The following is a 26,983-nucleotide window of genomic DNA, read 5'->3' as shown; positions in this document are numbered from 1 at the left end:
GATTTCATTTTATATGCATTCATTCATGATATACATATGATTGCATAAGTTTAATTCTATATTAAATAATTATTATTTTATGTAGTAACACATTTTATGTAGTAACACATTTTATGTACTTTATTTTAAAATTTTATGTATATAATAGATGTGGAAAACCCACTTTGCATTAATTTTCCAACTAATAAAGGATTTTACCCAATAAATGAAAAGTTAACACTAAGATACTATATAAAACTGGAACTGACTTCTTGCTAAAAAATGAATAAAGTGACTCATGAACAATTGTCTAGTCCAGTGAACTATTATATCTATTTTAAAGATTGCATGTATGTAACTGCAGATGAGGCTGACATTAGCAGACAAAAATAAGTGCAATAAAATCAAATCTTTTGAAAATGCAAAAGGAAAAGAATGAGATTAATATATGTGACACACTTCCTAGTGTCTTCCTTATTAGCAAGTGTAGCAAGTATTAAAGGTTAAGCGTGATGTATGACAGCTGTTACTGCCTCCTTTTAGCTTGCTTTCAACATAACTTTGCCAGATTGTTCTTGAATATGCAAATCTCTTCAAATAGAAACTGTTTTCCAGAGCATCATTCACCATCCATTGCATATTTTTTAGTAAATATTTTGTTCACCTACTTATGAAATTTCAGTAACTGACAGAAGAGTTTTCTAAATGTGCTGCAAAAGTATTTATAGATGTACCACATGTATTTGATTTTCATATTATTATGCTTTTGTCATAAACATATAGTTATACAATTAAAAGTTTTAGCATCAGTAATGTAATTGTTTGAATGTAGTACAGCAAATAAATAAAAACTTATTGTTCCTACATATCTGAGTAGATTCTGGCCCTTTCAGGTGATGTTATCTAGACTTGAATGTAGAGTTGATGAGTACATGGAGTTGATTGGTTTAAGTAGAAAATTATCAAAAAAAAAGAGTATATAAACAAGGATCAAAAGATCAAATTTGGAAGGGTCAAACGGTAGGAATCACATGGAAAGGTAGGACACCTTATTTTAAGCCAGAGTCCATAACATAAGTATCTATGGCTGCTAATGACACTTGGAAGAGAGAGGATTATTAAGACATCAATTATTTAAATAAAAATGGAGCCATATTTTTGTATTTCTCTTTTGCTAGAAAAGTGGAGAGATTTATTTATTCAGCATCTTCAGAAATCTACAGCAAGGCACATCATGTTGAGCAACGTTTTGCTGTGGTCTCTTCAGATAAGTCTCCTAGGGATCAGTCTTGGCGGGAACGTCCTCATCTGGCCAATGGAAGGTAGTCACTGGCTGAATATTAAGATAATAATAGACGAACTCATAAGAAAAGAGCACAATGTTACTGTCCTTGTGGCTTCCGGTGCACTTTTCATCACACCGTCGAGGAGCCCATCTCTGACATTCGAGATATATCCAGTGCCCTTTGACAAGGGAAGAGTAGAAAATCTGATCAAGGATTTTGTTTTGACATGGCTGGAAAACAGGCCATCCCCTTCAACTATCTGGAAGTTCTACAACGAGATGGCCAAAGTCATTCAGGACTTCCACACCGTGTCCAGAGGGATCTGTGATGGTGTTCTTAAAAATGAAAAGCTGATGGCAAAGCTGGAGAAAGGAAAGTTTGAAGTACTGTTATCAGACCCAGTATTTCCTTGTGGTGATATTGTAGCTTTAAAACTGGGAATTCCATTTATCTATTCCTTGCGCTTCTCTCCCGCTTCTACAGTGGAAAAGCACTGTGGAAAGGTCCCATTCCCTCCTTCCTATGTTCCCGCAATTCTGTCAGAGCTCACAGACCAGATGTCTTTCACGGACAGAGTAAGAAACTTCATCTCCTACCGAATGCAGGACTACATGTTTGAAACTCTGTGGAAGCCATGGGATGCCTATTACAGCAAAGCTTTAGGTATGTAGCCATTTTTGTTTTATCATTTGAATATAAAGAAGGCTTCATTCAGCAAATTCTTCTTTAATTGTGTAAATACATAATTTTAAGTTTACATCATAGTGCTCTAGTATTGTCACATGCAAGAAGGAAGGAGTAATTTAAACAAACATAGGTTGTAGAACTATGGGGACCGATTTACTACTAATTTTATGGACTTAAAGTTTCGACCATTATATGAATAAAGTTTTTGACAAATAATTTGATTGCTAAATAAGACTAAAGCTTATTTAGAACTTAAATGAGCATAAAATTTGCCTTGAAATTTGAGTTTTGTATAAATACATCTGGAAGAAATTACATTTTTCCTAAGCCTTATGTTGTCTAGATCATCATATATAAACATTTTCTTACATACATATAGTCTCCTACTAGTGAAGACTTAATAAAGGTAAAAAAAGTTTTCATTCTTTATTTGTTGCATTTGTACACAGCTAACTTAAGTAAAAACACAAAATAAAATATCTAATTATTTTACTTGAATTCCTTAAACGCAATATAATTTTTGTGAGTAATTACAACATATAATGTTATAAAACATGTATATTGATAGCATCATTGTGTCTATAGCTAGTCTAAAAGTCAAAGAGCCTTTGCCCTGTTCTCATTTTTTTCTGAGATTGTTATTTATTCTTCACTAACCATGGATTTCCTAATATTCACCAGGCACTGGCTTAGATAAGAAATTGCCATATGAATGATATAAAGCTGTAGGCAGTATGTTTATGAAGGGAAGTATCTATTAATTATGCAGGAAAATTACAGAGATAAGGTAGAGGAGATAGGCTTTGCTTGTATGATCAGAAGTGAGTGGTATTCTGAGAAATCTTTAGATTTCATCAGGAAAGCAACAGACAGCAAATATTAGTCTCCCTGAGAAACAATCATTGGACTGGAAATTGTGCCTAAGTTGGGAACCTAAACTAGTATAACATATTCTGGGTATCATGTGCGATGTACTATCAGTGTAGTTCAATATGAGAGGTGGGAGATATGAGAAAAGATGGTAGTGATGTCAGGGTTGTTAATTCAATGTGTGTGTGTGTGTGTGTGTGTGTGTGTGTGTGTGTGTGTGTGTGCTCTCGCACACGCGCATGTGATGGCATATGTACACATGTGTGACAGCAGGTGCTTGTTCATGCCAGATGTTAAGAGGAAGATGTTGGGTTTGCTTCTCTGTCACTCTCTGCTTTATTCCTTTCACACGGCATCTGTCACTGAACTGAACACGTTCTCTAAACAGCAAGCCCCAGCAACCCTCGCATTTCACACAGTTCTGGGGTTACAGACACATGTGTTCATAGTCATAGCTGTTTTCAAAGTGAGTGCTGGAATCTGAACTCATCCCCTTCTCTCATGCTTCTCCACCAAATGCTTTTACCTACTGAACCACCTCTCCAGATCCTTGATATATACTTTAATAAGTCTCTTGTAAGATATACTAAGTATTTCAGCTTGAATTGTTTAGAGGGATTAGTTTTGACAAAAAATAATGTTTTACTGAAATGGCTGGACATGCAGAGACTGAGTGAAGGGTTTTAAGCCTTTATTACTTCCTTACTCCAGGAAATGTACAGTAAGGGCATGTGTTGGGAAGGTGGATTAAAAATGGGGGAAAATCATGTACAAAGAAGGTACATAATACCACAGTTAATCAGTTTATTGACACATAGTAGGAGCCTACAGTTGTATGGACACAGAACAGCAATACTGAGTATGCAGTGTTACATTATAAATTGATATATACTACACACCCAATTTGTATTAGCTTATTAGACATAGTTACTTAAAGCTGATGGAGTCTGTGAAGACAGATAAAAGATGTAAGATTAAAGTTGTTTCAGTATTTGTGATTTCAGTAAGTTATAAATGGACACGGTTAACTGAGGTAGTGATTTGGTAGTGTGAATAATATATTTCATTTTCTATATGTGCTACTTTGTGGAAGATCTGGCAGGGTCCAATACCTAATGAATTAAATAGAATGGTTTTTCAGGCAATGGATTGATTAGAAGTTGGAATGTCATCCATATGAAAGCAATATTTGTTTTCATACACTCTTTTTTTCCATGCTTCCTGCTTTCCCATCACATTCAGGTTGCTTGCTGTTTTTCTGTTTTCTTACTTATCATATTTCTGGATTTTCCAAGAAACAAATGGTTTAAAATCAAGCAATGGGTTTATATGGTGAAGAGATCTTTGGAGTTATCTATAATACTTTCAAGATGCATTTTATAGGGTGGTAGATGCTATCAGTATTGTTTTTGTTGTCCTGATACAATATACCAGATGGAACTCTTCTCAGCGAGAATGAGATGAACAAAGAATGATTCTCACATTTGATGAGCTATGTGTCTTGTTGCTAAGTTCTAAAGTTCATTATCTCTTTTGGAATACCAAATTTTGAGTCTGTGCTTTCACTCTTCATTAATAGAGCTCGTGAGATTCAAATTTAGTTCAAATCAGTGGACATCATTATGTACAGTAGAGAAATTACAGTGTTTGCCAGTACTTGTATGATCTAGCTCTACTTATTAGCTAGTGAATGAAAATATTAAATGACATCAAGCAGCCTTCAAAAATGTTAAAGCAATGGTTCACAAGAATTTCAAAAAGAAAACTACAGGTTTCTTTGTAATATTACCTTGAACCCTGATTTCTTCCAAATACCCAATCTAAAGTAATTTTAAATTTATACCTATTAATCAGAATAAATATTCACAAATGAGTTTTGGATGCAAGTGGAAGGTACTGAAGTTGGATAAATATGATTAAATCTGGAGTGCCAGTTTTAACTTTTTATTCTGTGTTAACTACAGTTATCAACTTCTCTGACTGTGTTAACCTTTGTTCCATGATTCACAAACTGATGATCTATTTCAGCATGTAAATGACAACTTGGTCCTTCTGCTCATCAGAGAAAACAAAGATAGAGCTGATGACTCTATTGGAAGCTACGAAGATTCAAATCAGTGGGCTACATTCAACAGTCAAATAAGTTCTTTAAAAAGATGGAGAGGTGAAGAAAAGGAGAGGTTTCATGGAAAAATGAAGCTCTACAGTTGGTCAAATCTCCTTTATGTAGTAAACAAGGTATCTGAATGTGTGCAGCATCTCATCAAATAGAAGAGAAGAGTGTACTAGAAGCCTCTCTGGGTCTTTCTGGATTGTGTCTTCTTTATATCATCACTCCTATTGTCAACAAGCCGCCCTCGACTTTGCAATTATAACTCTCATGATGACTATGCTACTGATCATACCTGTGAGGTTATTTGTCATTTAACCTTCCCCAGGATGGAGTTTTAGAATCACCCCCAGGATGGAGTTTCAGAATTACAAAGCCCATTGTTCTTTGCTTTTAAGTTAGTGCTGATTATAGAATCACACTATTCTAGATTCAGGGCAGCAGAGACTAATCTTACTTAACAAGTTGTTCACAAGAAAATAATGAGGGTTTATGCAGATGTTCTTACATGTTATCTAGATATACAGCATCGTGTTACTAATTGAATTATCCTCTTCTGACTCAGAATGCCTATATAAATGTGTTTTTTGCCGAGGCATAGTAGTCTGGTGATCTGAGGGATATGAACACTCCTTTTTAAAAAATCAGGTAAGAATAAAAAATACTGACATGCTGGAGTAAATTTTAGTGCATTGATATAGAGCAGTAAGAGAATGATGTGGGCAACGAGTTTGAATTTCCTTCTACAGGGTCATGTGAATTTATCATCTGCTTCCCACCCCCCTATTCTAATGTAAGTTTTTGTAATGGCTCCAAAGATATTTGGGTCTCAAATTGTCACAGCTGAGAAAATAAGTAAGCCAAATTTCCCAGAGATTAATTCTGTGGGAGAATGTAATGAGAACCACAGAGTGGGTTCTTAATCTCAGATAATTACCAGGAATTAGATCTTACAATGTCAAAATTACACATTTTTCCAAGTCATGACTGTTTTATTAAAACTCATGAATCTGTGGTAATAGTAGCTAGCAATGATTAACTTCTCTAGTTCCTAGGTGCTGTAGTACAAGTTTTATATATATATTGTCACATATATTTATAACTAAATTATTATTACAGATGAAGATATTGAAATTTCAAAATATCAGGCAGGTTAAAGTAAAATTATATACTAATTGCTTAAAGAGATAGTGTTCGAATTAAAGTCTCCCATGTTTTTTACTTTTAGACTTTTGTTCTAATTTGTTTTTGATAACTTTACACTATCAATGCATTTGTATCACCCCACTCCTCCCGTACCTTTCGACTCCTCCTGACTCCCCCCTCTCCTTCCCAGTCATGATCTTTGTCAATTATTACTGTTACATGTATATGCACATATATGTCTTTATAGATGTATGAGGTTGACTGAGTCCATTTAACATTGCTTATATGTGTGTATGTCCAGAGCTCATTACATAGGATTTGCAAACCAAGGTAGGGGCTCCTCACTGTAGAAAACTAGTTCTCCCTCGCCTGGGAGCTGTTAGCCCCTTGTAGCTCTTCATCTAAGCATGGGGCCATATTGAATTTTCCCTGCCTGTATTGGCATATCAACTGATGTAATTATTCTGTTCTTATTTAGGCAACCATATTGTTAAGATCTCATGGGTGCATTTTCCCCGTTGTGTCTAGGGGACAATGTTTATCAGCAGGTGTCCTGGATCCCCTGTTCTTACAACCTCCCCACACCCTCTTCTTTGATTTTTATTGAGGCTTAGCCGTAGGGTATATTACAGTTGCATCAGATGAGGTTGGACTATCTGAACATAATAAACCCATGGACAACATCATCCTAAGTGGAGAACAACACAAAACAATGCCCACTAAAATCAATGTAGATAAAGGCCTGTCCACTATCCCTGCTTCATTTCAATGTTGTGCTTGAAGCTCTAGCTAGAGCAATAAGACAAAGATAGGAAACTAAAAGACTATAAATAGGAAAACAAGCCAAGTTGTCCCTATTTGCAGTTGATATTGTAAGAGATCACCAAAATTCCACCAGGAAACATAAAAATGATCAATACTTTCAGCATAAAATAGTAAGTAGCCTTATAAAAATAAGTAGCCTTATATAGTATGTAGTATATACCAATAACAAGCATGCTGAGAAAGAAATCATAGAAAACCACCATTCATAGTAGCTTCAAAAATAGATCAAAGAAACTTGACTTAGGAGCTGAAAGAACTCAGAAATGAAAGATATGAGTATCTGAAGGAAGATATTGAGAAAGACACAAGAAGATGAAAAGATTCTCCATGCTCATGGATCAGTAGATTAATATTGTGAAAAAGACCATGCTACCAAGAGCAATTTACAGATTCAATGCAATCCTAATCAAAATCCCCATGATATTCTTCTCAGAAATAGAAAAAAAAATCTAAACTAAACTAAAGGAAACTAAAATTCCTATGAAATCACAAAAGACCCTGAATGGCTAAAATAATCCTAAGCAAAAGAACCACACTGAGGAATTACCATACCAGACTCCAGAACTTTTTCTTCCCATTTAAATTTAAGATAAAAATTAATCAGTTATTTAACATAGCTTTATTTGAACATTTGTAGATATTTTCCTTTCATTTTTTTAAAAACTGAAATTCTGTCTTTTGACTATGCTTAATTTGCTGTATGAACTTTAATTACCGGAGTTGTTAGCATGTCCTTGTGGAATAGCTCTCTGTGGCTCTCTGATGTCTGAGATCTGTTGTCTGGGATATTTTTTCTAGCTCTAAGAGAAGTCTGTAAACAGTCTCTAGCTGAAAATAAGAAAAAGGGTCTGCACATTTCAAATGTGATTATTTAAACTTAAAACAGGTAAATTTTATATTTATTTTTATAATATTTTTCTAAAACATCATCAATTTTTAAAAATATTTTAAAGAGAAAATTATATAAATATTGCATAACAGTGGAATATATAAAATCTAATATGTATTGTTATAAGTTTTATGCTCTGACCACTACAAAACAAGTAGGAATTTGAAGGAGCATCTTTTATATATCTAGGATACTATAATATATTACATAATTATATAATATAGTATTACATATGAAAATTAACTGAGAAAATTGAAATAGGAACAAACTATTTTAATTAAATGCTGTATTCAGATGTATATTTGAACCAGGTACTCATTATTCATGGAGACTAAATGATTAATGTAAAATAAAGTATTGGAAATTAATAAGTAATTTTATCTAGCCAAGTGTCACTTTCATTATTAAATCAGACAGATTTTTATATGAGTTCTTTTTTTCCATTTATGGAAATTTAACTCCATAAGATAATACCTAAAACATCTGCAAATAAAATGCACTTGTGTATTCTGAATTTGCAATTATGAAATATTTTGGTAGCATATGAAACTAGGGAACAAAATACATCAGATGCTTAAAGCAATACTCATGACAATAAAGTCTTTACCACCAATTATGATTTTTAAACAGAAATACATGCATCTGCTGTTAACTAAATGCATCATTTCTTTATCATAGAGTAATAAAGTTATTTTACTGTCCAGAAAGGATCCTTTAAAAGTAAACAACTGACTGAAAATTTCTTATTGTAAACTCCCAAGTAATTTAGTGGTGCTGCCACTGACATTCTTTATGGCCATCAACATGAGATATTTCATACTATCCTCTGGCTTCTGTGTTTCATAACTTAATTGGCTGCAAAGTACTACATCAATCTCCAAATTGAAGCTGTCTCCTCAGAAATTAAAAAAATGACAATTCTGACAGCATACCTTTCTCAAGTTTCTCTTTCTCTCTCTTTTTGCTCCTTTAGCTACTGAAGGACTTAGAACTTCGGGGCTCAAGAGTAACTGATTGTGAAGTAAAGTTTGCTGCTTAATGTCCTTTCTTTAACTTTGCTTTTTATCCTCCTGATCATCTTATTTGTTCTCATGGCTCTGTTTAATGGCATCATGGTGATTCTAATATTCCCACATTATGTAATTGCCTTTGCTTGGCTCGGATTCACTCAGAATTTCAAGTGGTACCTCTAAACCCTTGTTCATCCATGTCAGAAGCTAGATCACTAGTTCAATCATCAGACTCTTTAATCTGCTAACTTTGGGAAAATTTATAGAACTATTAAAATATTATATCAATGCTCTGAGGGAAGCAGTCTTCGTGGTAGCTCTGCAGAGATTGCTAACTTACAAAGCAATCTAACAAATTAGTTCATCAGTTGTCTTTCATTTACACCCAAGAAAGGTGAGGCTGAGAGGATCCAGACAATTCTCCAGCATCTCAAACCCTCAAAGGATAGAATGTTTTTGGTTGGGGCTTACTGTACTCCTGGCTTCCTCTTGTTTTGTCTCCTATATAGATCATGTAAAACAGACCCGATTTCAACAGCCTTCAAGAAACTGTGTTTTGAATTGTTTTAAATGATGCCTTGTGCAGGAAAAAGAGAATTACCTGTAACAAGGAGGTGGGAAGCAATGATAAATTATCAGAGAAAAGGGGCATCCTCTACACAATGTTTACTAATGTACTCCACCACATAATTGATCTAAAACTTCTAAAAGTAGTTGTTGGAGGAAATATCCAGTAAATGGAAGTTTTTCAGCTTCCTTCCTAAGTGTGAATAATAATGCTGTTTCAGCAGTGAGTCAAATAAATTTATGAATAAACTCCAAGTTGGGTAAATTTGTCATATTAGTTTTAGGACTCAATTATAGTTCTCAGTGAATTGAAGGACATACAATGTTGGAGGGTCTAATAAGACAACATACACAGAAATGACTAATAAGTGGATCTATCATTACAGAACACACAGACACATATTTCATAGCTTCTTTTCATTACACTTTGACTAGATTTCTTTTCTACCCACAATATAATCATGTTGATGCATATTAAGTTCTATTATGTAAGTTCCTTCTTAACATATAACAATTGGCCTATGAATGGGTGTAACTAGACTATCATATTCAATATTATTTTACACGAATTCTACCTAAATACATTGAATTTTTCTTTTTATCTTAAAAGAATCACAGTAGACAGTTTTCCACAGTGGATGCCACCATGATTAAGAAGTTTTCCCAGTTGCTTGTTTTTCATTTGGCTCTGACAGAAATTGTCCTCAGCGGGAATGTGCTAATTTGGCCTACAGATTTCAGCCATTGGTTAAATATTAAAATCCTTCTGGAAGAGTTGATTCAAAGAAATCACAGTGTGACTGTACTGGCTTCATCAGAAACTCTATTTATCAACTCCAGTCCTGATGCCTTTGTGCATTTTGAAGAGGTTCCTGTTTCCTACAAGAAAAGCAAAATAGATGAAATAATTGAACATACGATAGCCCTGTGGCTAGACCACAGGCCGACACCTCTCACCATGTGGACTTTCTACAAAGAGCTAGGAAAGCTCCTTGAGACTTTCTATCAAATTAACATTGAGATCTGTGATGGTGTATTAAACAATCCCACACTAATGGCAAAACTTCAGGACCAAGACTTCAATGTGTTAATAGCTGACCCAGTAACAATCTGTGGCGACCTGGTGGCTCTGAAACTGGGAATTCCGTTTGTGTATACATTGCGCTTCTCTCCAGCCTTTACAGTGGAGAGACACTGTGGGAAAATCCCCGCACCGACCTCTTACGTCCCTGCAGCCTTGTCAGAGCTCACTGACCAGATGTCCTTCGGTGAAAGGGTTAAGAACACCATATCTTATTCTCTGCAAGACTATATATTTCAGTCCTACTGGGGAAGATGGAATTCATACTATAGCAGAGTTCTAGGTGAGTCTCGACATCCTCCTGTTGATGACCCCGGGTGCCCTCATTCTTACTCATTGAGCTGAAGTTACCCACTCCGATGGATGAGTCAAAAAGGAGTGAATGTACTTGGTCTATCTCTACAAGACCTTAATTACTGTTTTTGTTTAAGAAATTTCTTCAAAAAAAATGTTGTGGTGGCATTAATTTGTTTGCAGTTATCATTCACTTGAAAGAAAATGTTATTTAGCAGGTAGCTTTACAATGTTTAAAGAAAAGCTTCAAATATCAATAATATCCCCTTACTAAGGTAAATTATGACATAACCATACAAACAAAATGGAAAATATTGTGATAATATGTAATCCTCTGTTCTTCAACTTTTCTTTATCTTCAAAAAAATTCATTAGGAAACATAAAAGAGTATCCTTGGAAAACCCACATTTATAGACTAGCCTGCTGTCCCCTATTCGTCCTAGACATCTCAGGAGTGCTACCCACCTCTCATCATGATGCTTCTGTATCTCTTGTATGTCTAAAGCCTTTTGGCTTTAAGGTTTCCTTATGACAATCAATAAAATAAAATAATGTCAACTGAGAATCTCACTTCTGGATGGTTGTTTATATTACTGCTCTTTCTGATCCTCATGAGACTTCCTCCCATATATATATTTTTTTCTTTCCTGAATGGCTTCCCTCCAGATATGTTAGTACTCAGGAGGATTAATTAGTTCACAGATTAACACTGAATGCTGCCAATGGCATTTGCTTTCAGAAGTTAGGTGCAAAACATTCTCCTCTTACACGATTTTCACTCTTTTCTACCCCCTCTATTCTTTTCTTTCCCCCCTTTACTTCTTGTTTTCTTTATGTAAGGAAATATTTGCTGAACATAAAACAGGTGCTCAATGATTCCCTACTTATAAGAAATATGATAAGTTTAAAATTTACATTCTGAGTTAAGAATATATTATATATAATATCATATGTAACTATAACATATGTTTATATAGGTTTAAGATATATTAACCTGTGATATGTGCTATGTAGTAGAATAAAAAAGCAATGCTTTCGAGTGAAACTGAAATTGAAATTGTTCTTATATAGAGGGACCATGGTGGGTATCAAAAGTAGGAGTGACATCCAAGGATGCTGAATGCTTTGCCTGTGTCATAAGTATTTCAGGCTTAAAAGTCATTATTGGCCACAGGATGCTACAAGTCCTGAAATAATGAAATTCTACTTGACTTTAACTTTTCCTGTGACAGGTAACATCATTTATGTTTTGCCTTTTGTGTTGGATGTTCTTTAACCAAATTTCCACAGTAATCTTTTTACCTTCTTCATAAAATCTCATAGAGGAAACATATTCTACATGTCATGCATTTAAGGTAAAATATAAAAACTAATTAAACTTTTCCCATGAACTTTGAAGGTCTGGTAACTAGAAACTGGTAAGTTAAAATGGTTCATTTTTATATTCTGTGCAATGTAAGTTAGAATTCTTTTGGAGGTATTTTAGTTTATGCCTCAAAATCACTTCATTAGATTTTTTTTTCATTTTTAAGTTACAGGTATGTGTGTGTGTGTGTGTGTGTGTGTGTGTGTGTATGGGTCTATGGAAATGTGTGTGTGCATGAGCGTGTGTGTGTGTGTGTGTGTGTGTGTGTGTGTGTGTGTGTGTTCCCGTGTAGGCTAGCAGGGTAATGTACTCCTGGGTTTGGAGTTACATGTGACTGTGAGCTACCTGGCATAGATACTGGGAACTGAACTTGGGTGCTCTGAAAGAACTTTAGACATTATTAAATGCCAGGCCATCTCTCAAACTCCTCATGAGGATCTATACCCCAAAATTAATAAATAAATATCTGCAAAACAAGGTGTAACACCATAGCTCAGTAGGTAAAATATTTGCCTTGCCAGCATGAAAACTTGAGTTCAATATCCAGAACATATATTTAAAACAAAACAAACAACAATGATGACAAAGAAACAAAACCAGCAAGACATGGTTGTACATACTTGTAATATCAGCTCCCTGGAGGGTTGCTGGTCACCTAGCATACTTCATTGGGCAAGGTACTCAGTGATCCCACCTCAACAACAACAACAAAAAGTAAATAGCAGCTGAGAAATGACACCCGAGGTTGACGTCATGTGTACAGACACAGACAGACACAGGCAGAGGCAGTATATGATCTCATATGTACATACAGAGGTGCACGCAGAAGCAATGGTGACCTCATATGTAAATACACAGAGATGTGTGCGAGACAAAGGATGACTGCAAGGAAAAGCAGCTTTTGGATGTGACAGAGCACCTACACACACAAGCTCACTCCAATTGCATCAATATGGACAAAACCTATGCAAGCCAAAGCTGTACCAAATCTGAGTTGGTGACAGGTGCTGGTCATGAGATCCCAACCATAAGTCTGCAGTTGTTGGCAATTGTTGTCTGGTAGGAAAGGGAGAGAGTTTTCTCTGACAGTGTAGTAATTCTATAAGCTCAAATGGAAGAATATTCATTTACAAATATTAAGACAGCACAGATTTATCTTGAAGGATTTAGAACAAAATAGAAGAAAAATTCAGGTGAGTAAGGAAGAGGGTCAGTCTGCAAAGAGTTGGGTAAAGGGTGAAAATGATACAGCCAAGTTGTACAAAATTCTCAAAGAACAAACACACAGGGTGTGAGGAGGTTCACAGTGGAGCCCAAGAAGGTTAACTGAGAGTGTTTATACCTTTGGATGTAGTAAACTGGTAAGTTCTGGTCTTCCTTGTATAACTAGATGTTTTATTGACAAATATTATGGGGTTAGTTGACAATAATTTAAACTCTTATAAGTTTCTAAAAACTCTATTGCCCTGTGTAGTAAGACTTATGTTTAAAAAGACAAAAACTGCAATGTGGCCTCTGGTATGTCCTAAGTCCTTCCTCTGAAAGTAAGCCATAGTATAATGCCCATGAAAGCCTTTGTGAATAAAAATTTCCCAACTTCTTAATTACAGGATATTGACTTACAAATCCTACCATTTGAGAAATTGTTTGCTAAATACTTCAGTCCATTGTTTTCCTCATGTTACCAAACTCCTTTTTTCAATTTTTTTGTGTGTACTTGTGCCATGGTGTGCAGGTGGAGGTTGTCAAACAACTGTTTGGGTCGGGGATTAGTTTTCTCCCTCTGCTCAGTGAGTCCTGGGGATTGAATTCACGTCTGTAAGCTTGGTGGCGAGTGCCTTTACCCACTGAACCATCTCACTAAACATCTTTGAACATGCAATGTTTTAAATAGTACAATGTCCAAAACTGGTAATTGCAATGACTTCTCTTAGCAATTATGTAGTTTTTACAGTGTTAGAGATACCCAGTGTGGATAAACTGATACTGAAAGAAGATAAGTTCATTATTTTATATTATTCTTCTGAACATAAGAGATTTCATAAAGTGTTCATTTCCTACAGAATTTCCATTATAACATTACCCTTCTATTCTTTAGGGGGAAAGTAGAGTAGAAAAGCTGGACTGTGGTTAGAGACAACACACCTGTTTTAAGGGGACAGAGATGAGCACAAGCACTCATCCAAGTGAACTCATCCAAAAGCCTATATTCCTTATCAGCAGGACTGTAGATCTTGTGAGTGAAGTGGCTAATCACTGTTATACATCTAACAGCCAGTGGAACGGGAGTATCAGGAATATGACAATCATTATCATTCATTTCCAGGAGTGCATGTAGCAATTGTTCTTCATTTCCTTACCTTTGCTCCTTACCTTCCAGAATGATTGCTCTCTCACCTTTACATGTATTTCAGTCATGATGCTACTGTGTTTTGATGTAGCCAGAAGCTCCTTATCCCAAAACCTGTGTTTTCCCAAAGTCAGATTTAAGCCTCCCAAAGTGAGCTAACTAAACTGATTCACTTCATACATTACTTGGCCAAATGAATTTTGTCATGGCAACAGATTACAAAGCAAAGAATAAGTTTAATAAATAAAGGTTTTTAATTTTTGGTAAGAAATCAAGTCATCCCTTAAATCTTATTATTAAAATATTTATCTTGTCCTTCAGTCACACCTTTAAATTCTTTGTGCATTGTCTTTGCATTTTATGGGACTGGTAGTTAGTTTATTCAGGTAAACACTGTTAACTAACCATTAGACATGTTTATTACCTTAAAAATACTTCTACAAATGAAAATAAGCACAGTGGGGTTGATGAGATTGCTTAGCCCATGATGGGCTAGCTTTACAAGCATGATTGATACTAATCCTCAGAATCCACATGAAAATATAGGACACCGTAGCACACGCTTCTAATGCCAGAGCTCTAGAGAAGAAACAGTTGGATCAATGGAGCTAGCTAGAACTCAAAAGCAATTTAAACATCCATTGGTAGATCATAGGCAAAGAAAATTATGGTTTATGTCTCAGGTAAAATATCAATCATACTTAAAAGGGAAATTCTGTTACTGTAATTCATCCAGTGAAATTGGAGCTTGTTATAGTTTGTGTAACAGGCTTCACACAGGACAATATTATAAAATACCATGTATGGTTAAATACAAAGTAGTTGAGATTACAGAGGAATAATGAGAAGTAATGATTTCTGGGAGCTAGACACAGACAGGAATTGCAAGTTATTGGGTAAAAGTACAAACGTCCAATTATGAAAGTGAGTGAGTCCTCACTCATAGCATAGTGTAGTAGTCAATTGTAATGTATTATACACCATAACATTTTGCTAAGCATACATATCTTAAGGCTTCCTTTCATATAGACGATGGTAATATGATAATATTCACAAAACAGTAATAAAGGCAAGAGGAAACTTTCAGAAGTAGTGAATATATTCTGACTTAGATTACTATGATGATTGCATGGCTTCAAACCCATCAAACTGAATATGCATAGGAATCCTTTTGCACATTTTCACAATAAATAAGTGTTAAAGTTAAAGTAAGTTTTATCAAATGTATTTTAACCATTATGAGATATAATAGTAGTGCTTGATATACTTTCTTTATGCCTAGTAGCATTCTTTATGAAGTTATATTTTATATGAAGCCCTCCTTCTAATCTCAAGTTGATTTCAGTGAGATAGAGGTATTTCATATTTTCAACATTGCTGGTTTTATTTATTCAATTTGGGTAGATGATTGTATCCATAAGTGATTATAGGCTTTGAGTATGTAGAATAGTAAGTATTTTAGGCTTACCTCTCCTTTTGTAGCTAAAGTTCTATACCTGTTAGAGATGTTTCTTTCTTTTCAGCCAGGTAAAAAAACAATAAGATTCATTATTTATAACTGTCAGAAAAAAATGTATACAAGAAAGCACATTTGTGTAGTACTTTCTTTGTGAAAGATTTTGATCATTGCTTCAATGCTCATAAATTTTATAATAAATGCACTCTAGTCAGCAAATGTGTATTTTACAAGTCTATTTGTTCACTAGGATTGAAGGAGTAAATATGTAGTGACAGAAGTTCCTCACTACTGAAGAAAATATTTAGACATGAGGAGAGGATAGACACATTTATGTGTGCACTCAACCATTGCCTTGTCCTGCAAAGATTGCCTGAACACCATTAGAAACGAAAATGCCCACTATGAATACTTGACTTTTAGAGTCTATCCCCTAATAAAGTGAAACCCTGGTGTACGAAGAAATATTCATTTTAAGGCTTAAGCTCTGAAAGTAGAAGGTAAGTCTAAAACATCTTCTGGAATTTAGCAATGAGGGGAACAATATCAAATAAAGGAGAAACCAGTGTGAAAAAAAGAAAAATTTGATTATCAACTTAATGGTAATAATTGAATAGAATGTAAAATGAGATAAATTAATAGAAATAGGCACTAATAATTGAAAAAATAAAATTATATTCCAATTAATAAATATAATAACAATAACAAAAATTAAATTTATCCTTATTTATTTGATGTGAAACTGTATTACTAGCATTTAATATTAGCCAATTCATATTTAATATTAACCAGTAGGCATATATATTTAAACGGTCTAATTTCATGAGCAAAGGGTAAATAGATGCTATACAGAGACAACAACTGACAGATTTCTCTCCTTTTACGTGCTTTTATAATTCTGGAAGTTACTGTTTGACTTGCTTCATATTTAAATTACCACTTCAACTGAATAGACACTCAACCCTCTGCAGAGCAGGGTGAGGAGACACAATGGTGATTTCTCAGAAATGGACCCCGACAATTTCTTGGCTGTGGCTCTGCCATGCTGATCACGGTTTCTGTGACAAGGTCCTGGAGCACACCTAGGATATGAGCCATTGGCTCAACCTTAAAGCTTCTACTCAAGGAGCTCATGGAGAGAAGGTAATGGTGACAGTTCTGACTTATCAGAATATCTTCCCAGATCACAACATATCAGATGTTTCTGCGAAAGAACCCCTGTGCCCTGTGAGAGCGAGACCACAGAGAATTTGCTACATAAACTTATAGAACTAGCTGTGAATGCAATGCCAGCATTGCCACATTGGCAAGCAGGAGGGCAAAGGCAACGTTATCACTCTTCCAGAAACTGGGAAGTATGAAGTTCTCACCAGACTGCTTTGTGATACCGAGAAATGTAATAGATGTTATCAAAATATATAAAAGCCACAAAAGAACATCAGTTTAATACAAAATGCTTTTTTATCACAATATTTTAATTATTTTGTCAACTTGGTATATTGTGAGTATTGGTTTTTACATGGTGAACTGTAAATGGAGGCTTTTCTCTGTCCTGCAATTGCTTCCAAATAATCATTCAGAGGCTTATATTAATTATAAATGTTTGGCCAATGCCTCAGGCTTGTTACTAGCTAGCTCTTACATTTAAATTAACCCATATTTCTTATCTATGCTTTGCCACATGGTTTGTGGCTTGTTACCTCATTTTCTATATGTTCTGCTTCCTGGGTACCTGACTGGCATCTCCCTGACTCTGCACTTCCTCTTCCCAGAATTCTTCCAGTCTGGTTTTTATACTCAATCTCTTCCTGCCCAACTGTTGGTCAGTCAGCTTTGTTATTAACAATGAGCATAACCCACAGCAGTAAATTATTTTTTATATATCTGGATATGTTCAACTTACCATAGTTATAACTGTTAGAAATTTATTTTTCTTATTTTTTGTGATTAATTTATTATTATATCATTTCCACACTTCCCTTTCCCTTAAATCCTTCCATATGTGCCCTTCTAATCCTTTCAAAATTATGGTTTATTTTTCATTAATTATAACATACATATATGTATATGTTTGTGCCTATTATATTCCTAAATATGTAAATACAGCCTGTGCAGCCTGTATACTTGAATGTGTGTTCAGGGATGACCGCGGGGTAGAGAATAACCCACTGATGCACCACGCCCTGGGAAAGACCATTTCTCCTACTTTCAGGATTACCAATAGTCCCTTGTGTAGGGTTGAGGCTTCCAGGTCTTTCCCCTTTGGCATGTCTTTTGTTGTCCTTGCCCAGCTCACGTCTGAGCACTCTTGTCGGTGAGATGTATGGTACAGCGGCTGACATTATTAGGAATTGCAATTTCACAGCAAACTCCCCAATGCCTTGATTCTTACAATCTTTCTGCCTTAGTACATTAAAAGCATAAGTTAAGAAATTATTTGTCAACAAGTGTAAATATTTGTTCAAATTTTCTTTGCTTTCCAGGAGCTTCATATTTATAACTCTGAACCACAGCTTTGGGTATGTGTAGGTATATGTGTGCTTGTGTGTGACGTTATGTGTTGGTGTGTGTGGAGTCTAGAGAGCATCTGCTGGCTTCTCTTATTCCTCTACCTTAATTATTATGATAAAGTCTCGCTGAGCTTCAATCCCAATTTGGCTAGTCTGGCTATCAAATGAGTTCCAGGTACTCATTTCTCTCTACATCCCCAGAATTGAGATTACAGGCATGGACTTCTAACAGCTTTTTAATAGAATGCTAAGAATTCAAGCTCAGGGATTCTTTCTACAGGACAAATATGTTACCAACCCTGTCATCTTCAAGATCCATGTATGGCTGCTTTAACAGAGGATTCACTAACTATTGTAATTGTTTGTTAAATCTATGTATATAAAATTCACCTACTCAACTTTTTGCAAAGGCCAGAAGAAAACACATTACATAAAACGAGCAAGGAATATAAACACTTGGGTGGGGATGATGTGAGATGGTTTTAACGCACTGCCTGGAAACTCAAAGCTTGGGGTTCTTGATTACTGATTCTTTGCTACCTAACTATGTCATTAGGCTATGTGAATTCATATATGTCTTGAAACAACACTAAATCATGACCATTAAAAATGATATCTACCCTTCCTCCACAGATCAATGGGTTTATGTAAAAAGATTTTCATTGAATGTCTCTTTTCTCATTTGCAGCTCATGTTTTCTTCATGTAGAATTGGTTAGTATTGGTGTTTTAACACAGTCACCATCTCTAAATAGCTCTTGAAAGTAGTATTTAATATTTTCCTAGTTCCATTTTTTTCCCTTAATTGTAAGTGTAAAGAGAGATATTGTAGGGATGGGGGGTGGGTTGGAGGGGAAGCTGGGGGTCGGAGCAGGAGGAGGGATGAGAGGGAGATCTGTGGTTGGTATGTAAAATGAATAAAAAAAATCTTAATAAAGAAAAAAGATATTGGTCATCCCTATATTTGTATCTCCCATCTCAAAGCATATTGCAATGAGAGAGAATTAATCAGGGCTTTCTGACTGAGAAAATAATGACAAATCATTTGTAGAATGGAATCTTCTAACATAATGCTGAAACCCAGAATACAACACTGTGCATAATAGAAATTTGTTCCTAGCTAGAGACTGGAGAACGATTGAAAGGTGGTAAGTAGTTTACAGGATATAAATAATCTATCTTCTTCCACTTATTATAGAAAAGAAATCATTGTGGAATTCATCAGTAGTTGCAGCTGCACTTAAATTTTTATTGCGTTATTGTTAGGAGATGGTACTTGCCTATTATCTTTCTTTCACTATCCCTCTCTTTTTTAGACTCTCCTCTTTTTAAAAATATAGTCATGATAAGCATCCTAGGCAACCTAAGTTTTCTTCCCAACAGTTTATAAGAAAATGTATGTTACTTTTTTCCTTGGCAAACTTGAGTACTAATTTCCTCCATGCAATATTATGTGTACTTTCCAGGAAGACCCACCACATTATGTGAGACTATGGGAAAAGCTGAGATTTGGCTGATGCGAACATATTGGGATTTTGAATTTCCTCGTCCATATTTACCAAATTTTGAGTTTGTGGGAGGACTGCACTGCAAACCTGCCAAGCCTCTACCTAAGGTAGGTCTATGAAGGATAAGATCTTAGGTGTTGCATGATACAATAGTTGATTTTTCCTTCAAGGTTAACAGCTTTAATAACAGAGGTGTATTGCTGAGTAACTCTACTCTGATAGAAAAATGAACTGCTCTTGTCACAGTCGCTGTTCTTGAACTACAATAGATGATTTGGATTTGAGAATTTAAACTTAAGAATGGGTCTAGGAGAGAGGTGAGGGGGTGAGCTGAGAGGAGTGAAGAGGGGAAACTGTGGTAGGAATGAATTGTATGAGAGAAGAATCTGCTTTCAATACAATTTTTAAAAAGAAACTAAACAGAAAAAGAGAATAAGATGTGTATTTAAAATGTCTGTGTTTCTATAGTGTGGATACTGCAATGGGCATGGAAAAGTCTAACTATGGATGGCTTACCAGGGGACTTCTGAAGTCTTCCTCATGTGCCAGATAGAGCTGTGAATGGGGACACCTTCCCCAACTGTTTAATAGAGAAAGATGCCCTCATGAGAAGTCCTGTTGAATTCTTTAGGATGTGATGAGTAAGAGGAGGCACATGTGGAGGGACCATAGAATCAGGCAAGGCTCTCAGACTTTAGTGTGGTGGGTTAACAGACACGGTGGTGACCTGTACTGTCATAGTAATGACAGGTATGAAACTGCCAGGAACTGATGATGATGATGATGATGATGATGATGATTGATGGTGATGATGTTGATGATTGATGATGATGGCTTTAGGTTTCAGTATAATCTCATTAAGGAGATAAAGGGATATTTTAGACAATTTTTAGAGAGCATTCGGTTTGATCAACAAAGAGCATTTGATGCAGAATGAGACTCATCTACATCAAATAAAAATAATAAAATGGGTAGACAAATTCAAATACTATAATAGTTGTATGATTATTATATCAGGGTTATTTGTGTTTATCAGGCATGATAATAATTCTAAAAACCTGGCTCTCTGGCTTCAATTATGTTCATCCAAGTCAACAAACATTTCATTTTATTTCAGTTAAACTTTGTGAATTGCATGTCATTTAAAAAGAGAAGTGTTGTCCCCATTCCTGCTCCCTTCTGTGGTGACTTGATGTCATATTTGTTCTTGTATATACTTTATGCATTTTTCAGAAACGTATTTCCTCATACAGTTACTATTTGGTTTTACATCGTGGGAAGACATAAAAATTTCTTTGACCCTTAGTTCCATGTTTAATACCTAGAAGTGTAAGTGAACAAAATTTCACCTAATAATTCTATACATTTTCAATAGAATGTTATGCTTGCAGGAAATGGAAGAATTTGTCCAGAGCTCGGGGGAACATGGTGTTGTGGTGTTTTCTCTGGGGTCAATGGTCAAAAACCTGACAGAAGAAAAGGCCAGTCTCATTGCCTTGGCCCTTGCCCAGATTCCTCAGAAGGTCAGTAGAATCCCTGATCCTGGAGATCAGCGCTGCTTCAGACTGACCATAAAGTGCAACCAGTAGTGGTATTTGCAGATATAAGCCGAAACCTATCATCCAATAAACACAACCAATGCCAGCTTTCAACAGTTAGTGATAGAATATATAAATGATATTTTAGACATATTTGTTCATTTGCCATATTAACCAGTTACTGTGAAAAATAAAGACTTCTATAGTCATTTTCTACATATAGGATAGAGAAGAAACATTAGGTCACTTCTAAAATTATTAAGCCTGTATTGACTGCCACTGAATTTTGTATTTTTGTTTACTAGTATGCTTTTGAAAAAAAATAGAGTATATACCCTTTAGAAAGAAATCATGTTAAAAACTGCACTCCAACTTTCTGAATCTCATTAAGATGATATGAAAATATAGGTACTTTACAAGTAAAAAATAGTCAATTATTCTTTCTAATTCAAATATTCTACAATTTTAAAAACAAAATTCAAATATCATTTTAAAAATATATTTTTTTCATAATTTGTGGCACTCAGTTAACCTTAGCATTTATCATTATAATTCTTCAACTCAAGTCTCTATTCATTTCTATTCCATGGAGTAATCTAGAATCAGTCATGTACTGGTTAGTGTTCACATGATTGTATAAAGGTAATATGCTGATAGGCATCTTAAAATTGTGGCTTTCATGTCCACACTTGTCTCTTTCAGTCTTTCTCATTTAGAAAATAAAAACTTGTCTCAATATTCCAAAAGTAAGTTTCTCCCTCAAAAGAATAAGATAAAAAAGTGGAAGAATGATATAGGCTTTGTGATAGACATAAAATTATAAGAAAGATAAAAGAGAAGAAGAGATAGAGGAAGATAAAAAAGGAGAAGGTAGAAAGTATGAAGGGAAAAGGAAGGAGAGTTGATGGTTTAAAAAAACAAAACAAACAAACAAACAAAAAACAAATAAACAAACACTGGTCTCAAAACCAGAAGCTACCAAGAGATGACAACTTGTGTCATCAGATCACATGGAATGAGTAAATATACTGTGCATTTGTGTTTGCTTTAATAATTTGCACCCATATTCTGATTTACTAAGACATCCCTATTTGTGCTCTAGTTTATTCCTAATGGTATTTTCAGTAATAAATATCAAAGTGCTAACCTATGTTTAACTGGCCAGTAGTAGAAGCCATTAGTTGTTCACTGTCCTACTCTAACTCAGTGTCTGTAGATGTTCATTTCATAGCCCCCTTCTCAAACACCACATAATAAAGTATGTACACCATTGGTTCCCAATAACTCACTGCCTTAGCACAGGCTCACCGTGTGTTTTTACCTGTGAAATCACAGTGCTGTCTTCCACAGGTTTTGTGGAGATACAAAGGAAAGATACCAGCCACACTAGGATCCAATACTCGGCTGTTTGATTGGATTCCCCAGAATGATCTTCTTGGTAAGACTCTGAGGCCAGAAAAATATCTGTAGTCGAGAAACAAGTTAAGCAATTGCTTAGCATCAAGTCAGTTGAAAACATCAGATAATTTTACATCTTTATATATTACTCCAAGTTTTTTCTGTGGTGGTAGTACTGGGTATCGACTCTAGGACAGCATGCATGCAAAGAAAATACAAAGTATGCAAAGCAAATACACACACACACACACACACACAGAGTGCAGGCTTTCACCTCCAGGTCTAACATAGATATAAACTCTACAGATCCATGGTGTCCCCATGAACAAAAAGAACATCTTAAGAATCTCATCAGTCTTGATGTTTCCATCAAATGTTTCCATCACCACCTCAGTAATACCTTCCCAGACAATGAAAAAGAGTTAATTTCCCCTTTCTCCAGGAGCAACTTTTCCTGGAGTAGCAATGCCTCAGATGCTCAACATTTTTAGAAAATGTTGCCTTATACTGTAACCCTTTGTTCCTTCAATTTCTGAATTTCTGCCAACTAATTAGCCTGAAATCTATATTTGCTCCTTCCTTTGTCCTCCAAATAGGACATCCCAAAACCAGAGCTTTCATCACTCACGGTGGAACAAATGGAATCTATGAGGCCATTTACCATGGGATCCCTATGGTGGGAGTCCCCATGTTCGCTGATCAGCCGGACAACATCGCTCACATGAAGGCGAAGGGAGCAGCTGTGGAGGTAAACATGAACACAATGACAAGCGAAGATTTGCTCAGCGCCGTGAGAACAGTCATCAATGACCCATCGTAAGTGTTGAACCGGGTAAAGCCCTGACCAACATGGTTAGGCTGTCCGTCATTTTGGAATAGTTCCACAATTTCATACTTTTGAATTTGGTTTAGTCTCAAGTAACCAGAGACAAAGGAAAACACTGCTTGTTTCATTTTCAACTACTGAGGTTATATCCTAAAAATTAAAAATAAGCTACACAGAGAAACCCTGTCTCGAAAAACCAAAAATAAATAAATAAAATAAAATAAAATAAAAAATAAATCTGCATTAAATATCCAGTCAGTATATCTTTTAAATATAATATTATTAGCATGCATTCCTATGTAGTTTTTATATTATGGACTTATAAGTAAGAAGTTGAGCATTATAAACCATTCAGTACAGACAAAATGGAAGTGATAATGTGTTCAACAGTAGTCATGCATAAATAACTATTAACATGGTGTTTCCAAGCATTAACATTAACACTTATGAGTATTTTGTAATTGCCTAAACATTTATAATGTTTATAACATTTATAAACTCTTGATTCAGGAACTGAATTATGGGTTAGTATGAGCTTTCATCTTTCATAAGTGTTGACCTTACAGTCTATTCAACTACACAATTACCAAGATTTTAATTGCTGATAGCTTTACTCATTTTATCAAATGTTAGAGTAGGAAATTCTATGATTCTTTTCATCTCAACTGCACAAAATGTTCACTAGATTTTATGCTAGACCTTAAAACCAATTAATTATACAAGAAAATAGAATCACAACTACTGTCAGAAAACTCCACCTAAATACTAAAATACATGTCATTTGAAACAACATCACACGAACTCCAAGCCTTACTACTGCTATTACCTGAGATCCCAAGGATGTGCTATTTGCATTCCAGTCTCTAATTTCACAAAACAAAACCCTCATGTAAATGAGAGTGATTTTAATTATTTAGAATATTTAACAGTTTAACATTGTTGCTACATACAATGTGAACTGGTATGTGAATATGGCCATTAACTATCCTGCCTCATTTATAATAAAATTGCAGTTTTTTGGTAATCATAAAATGTTTTCAATCAAACATATGCAATGTTTAATCTTAAAGTCTCTGCTGAAAATCTTAACCAAAAAAAATTGATTTATAAATAAAAAAATCATTTACCTAAAATTCACTGAAATGAACATGTAAACTAGTATACAATTAAACACAAGTCGATGTTTTTAATACAGTATTTTTATTCTTTGAGAATTATATATATGTATATTGATCATATCCATCTCCTACTCCTCCCACTCCCAGGTCTGCTCCTTCACTCTTCTTGTCTAATTTTTTAAATAAGCCACTGAGTCAGGTTGTGCTGTGCGCATACCCATGGGTTTGGGTTTATCCACTGGAGCATTGTTAAATCACAAGGAGCCAAACTTTTAAAGAAAACTGACTCTCCCTTCCCTATCAGCCAGCACCTGCCCCGAGCTCCTCCATTATTGTGCACAAAGAGGAACATATATGAATAAGCCCGCACAGTGGCTTTTGAGCTCCCAACTCCACTCACTTTTACCTAGTACTAAGGATGTCTTTGAAGCAGCAGGATACCTCTTCCCAAACCACATTACTTTCCTCATCTCCATGAACATAGTCTGGAACTTTAACCTGTGATCAAACCTAAGTGAAATTTATTACTTCTCCACTAGTTATTGAGAAACTACAAGAGAAAACATGCTTTCCAGGTACTTAGCTCTCCACTTGATGTTTGTTTTTGTTCGTTTTGTGTGTTGTTTTGAGATAGTGTCAGACCTTATATTCCTCACTGGCCTGCCTGGCCCTGGAAACTTTTTGAGAAAAGGTTAAAATTGTTAGCAAAGGCTCTTGTGATTAAAAAAAAAATCTATTAGGTAAACATGTGTCACATAATTACTTTTTTAAAAAAGCCACAAAAACAAAATAAATGTCCATTTGTGCATTTTTTTTTCAAGTTATAAAGAGAATGCCATGAGACTATCAAGAATCCACCACGATCAGCCAGTGAAGCCCCTGGACAGAGCCGTCTTCTGGATTGAGTTTGTCATGCGCCACAAAGGAGCCAAGCACCTTCGTGTGGCAGCGCATGACCTCAGCTGGTTCCAGTACCACTCGCTGGATGTGATTGGGTTCCTGCTGGCCTGTGTGGCATCTGCTTTATTCTTGCTTGCAAAATCTTGTTTGTTTGTATTTCAAAAGTTTGCTATGACAGGAAAGAAGAAAAAAAGAGACTAGATCAAGGAAAAGGCAACAAAGATCTCTGGGTTTGGTGAAGAACCAAATGGAGTAGTCCTAGTACTTTCAAACATCACATGTCTATCCTAATCTGCAGATAAATTCTAGGGTGCAACAAAATCACATTCTCCTGAAAGTGCCTCATCATTCCTCTGCTATTTCAATGACAGTTCTAGCAATTTCTTGTCTTCCTGGCTCAGGGGCACTGTTGATTTAAATATTTTCTTGGGGGCTGGAGAGATGGCTCCGTGATTAAGACCATTAGCTGTTCTTCCAGAGGTCCTGAGATCAATTCCCAGCACCCCCAGGGTGACTCACAACTGTCAGTAATGAGATCTGGCATACATGCAGACGGAACGTCATTTAAAATATAAACAAGATAACTGATAGCATTCTGAATCCTTGAGAAGGTACACAGGGCATATTGAATATTCTTTAAGGGTCACATAACACAGGTCCTCACGGACCACACAAATGGAGCACTGACCACAGGGATTAGTGTATTGTGAGGAGATTCATCAATTTCTTTTTAAATAAAAGCCAGCTTTTGTGATTCTCTGATGTCACAGGTACTAGAGATTGAATTCAGAACTGTGACATCACATTATCATATGAAAAGTATATAAAAATTGTTAGTGCCTTTAAATTATGATGGTTTATTTTCCTTAAAATATATATCTGTATGTTCTCCAGTGAAAGGTTCTAGACACTGTCTCCAAGAAATGAAGGGATGAACTGAGCCATCATTTCCCCCCCACCCCTGATAACCCTTACCAACAATATCTGAAAGGTTACTTCTGGAAAAAGTAAAAAAAAAAAATTAATATTGAAAAATTGTCATAATTTCTTAAACTTTAACTTATAGTGCTTTTGATAGCTCTCTGTTAATCCATTATGCAAAAAAAATTGTATTGTTCATAATCTATAATCACTATTTATAATGAAATGTTTCATTTTATGCAAAAATAAATACTTATATTGAGATCACTATGTTATTTCCTAGTCTCCATTTTCTTTAAATTTAAACTGATAATTTAGCTGTAACTATAAGTATATATTAGTTTATCA

The 26,983-nt window shown here is 35.2% G+C and overlaps 1 protein-coding gene across 2 annotated transcripts; it reads left to right on the top strand.

Annotated features, from left to right (window-relative positions):
- Positions 1-1,161: 1,161 nt before the first annotated feature.
- On the top strand, positions 1,162-26,186 carry LOC114689652 (UDP-glucuronosyltransferase 2A1). 2 transcript variants are annotated; one of them, XM_037209136.1, is made up of 7 exons: positions 1,162-1,928; positions 10,104-10,733; positions 19,893-20,041; positions 21,326-21,457; positions 22,823-22,910; positions 23,467-23,686; positions 25,636-26,186. In XM_037209136.1, exons 1-7 carry the CDS (start codon positions 1,214-1,216, stop codon positions 25,913-25,915), a joined length of 2,214 nt encoding a protein of 737 aa, XP_037065031.1. In that variant the 5' UTR covers positions 1,162-1,213; the 3' UTR covers positions 25,916-26,186. The 2 variants fall into 2 exon arrangements, with proteins under 2 accessions (XP_037065031.1, XP_028719898.1); XM_028864065.2 differs by lacking the exon at positions 10,104-10,733.
- The last annotated feature ends 797 nt before the right edge of the window (positions 26,187-26,983 follow it).

The sequence above is a fragment of the Peromyscus leucopus genome, chromosome 10 (assembly GCF_004664715.2).
Source record: "Peromyscus leucopus breed LL Stock chromosome 10, UCI_PerLeu_2.1, whole genome shotgun sequence".
Lineage (NCBI taxonomy): Eukaryota > Metazoa > Chordata > Mammalia > Rodentia > Cricetidae > Peromyscus > Peromyscus leucopus.
Note: the sequence above shows the minus strand (reverse complement) of the source record. Positions and strands in the feature narration are given on the sequence as shown.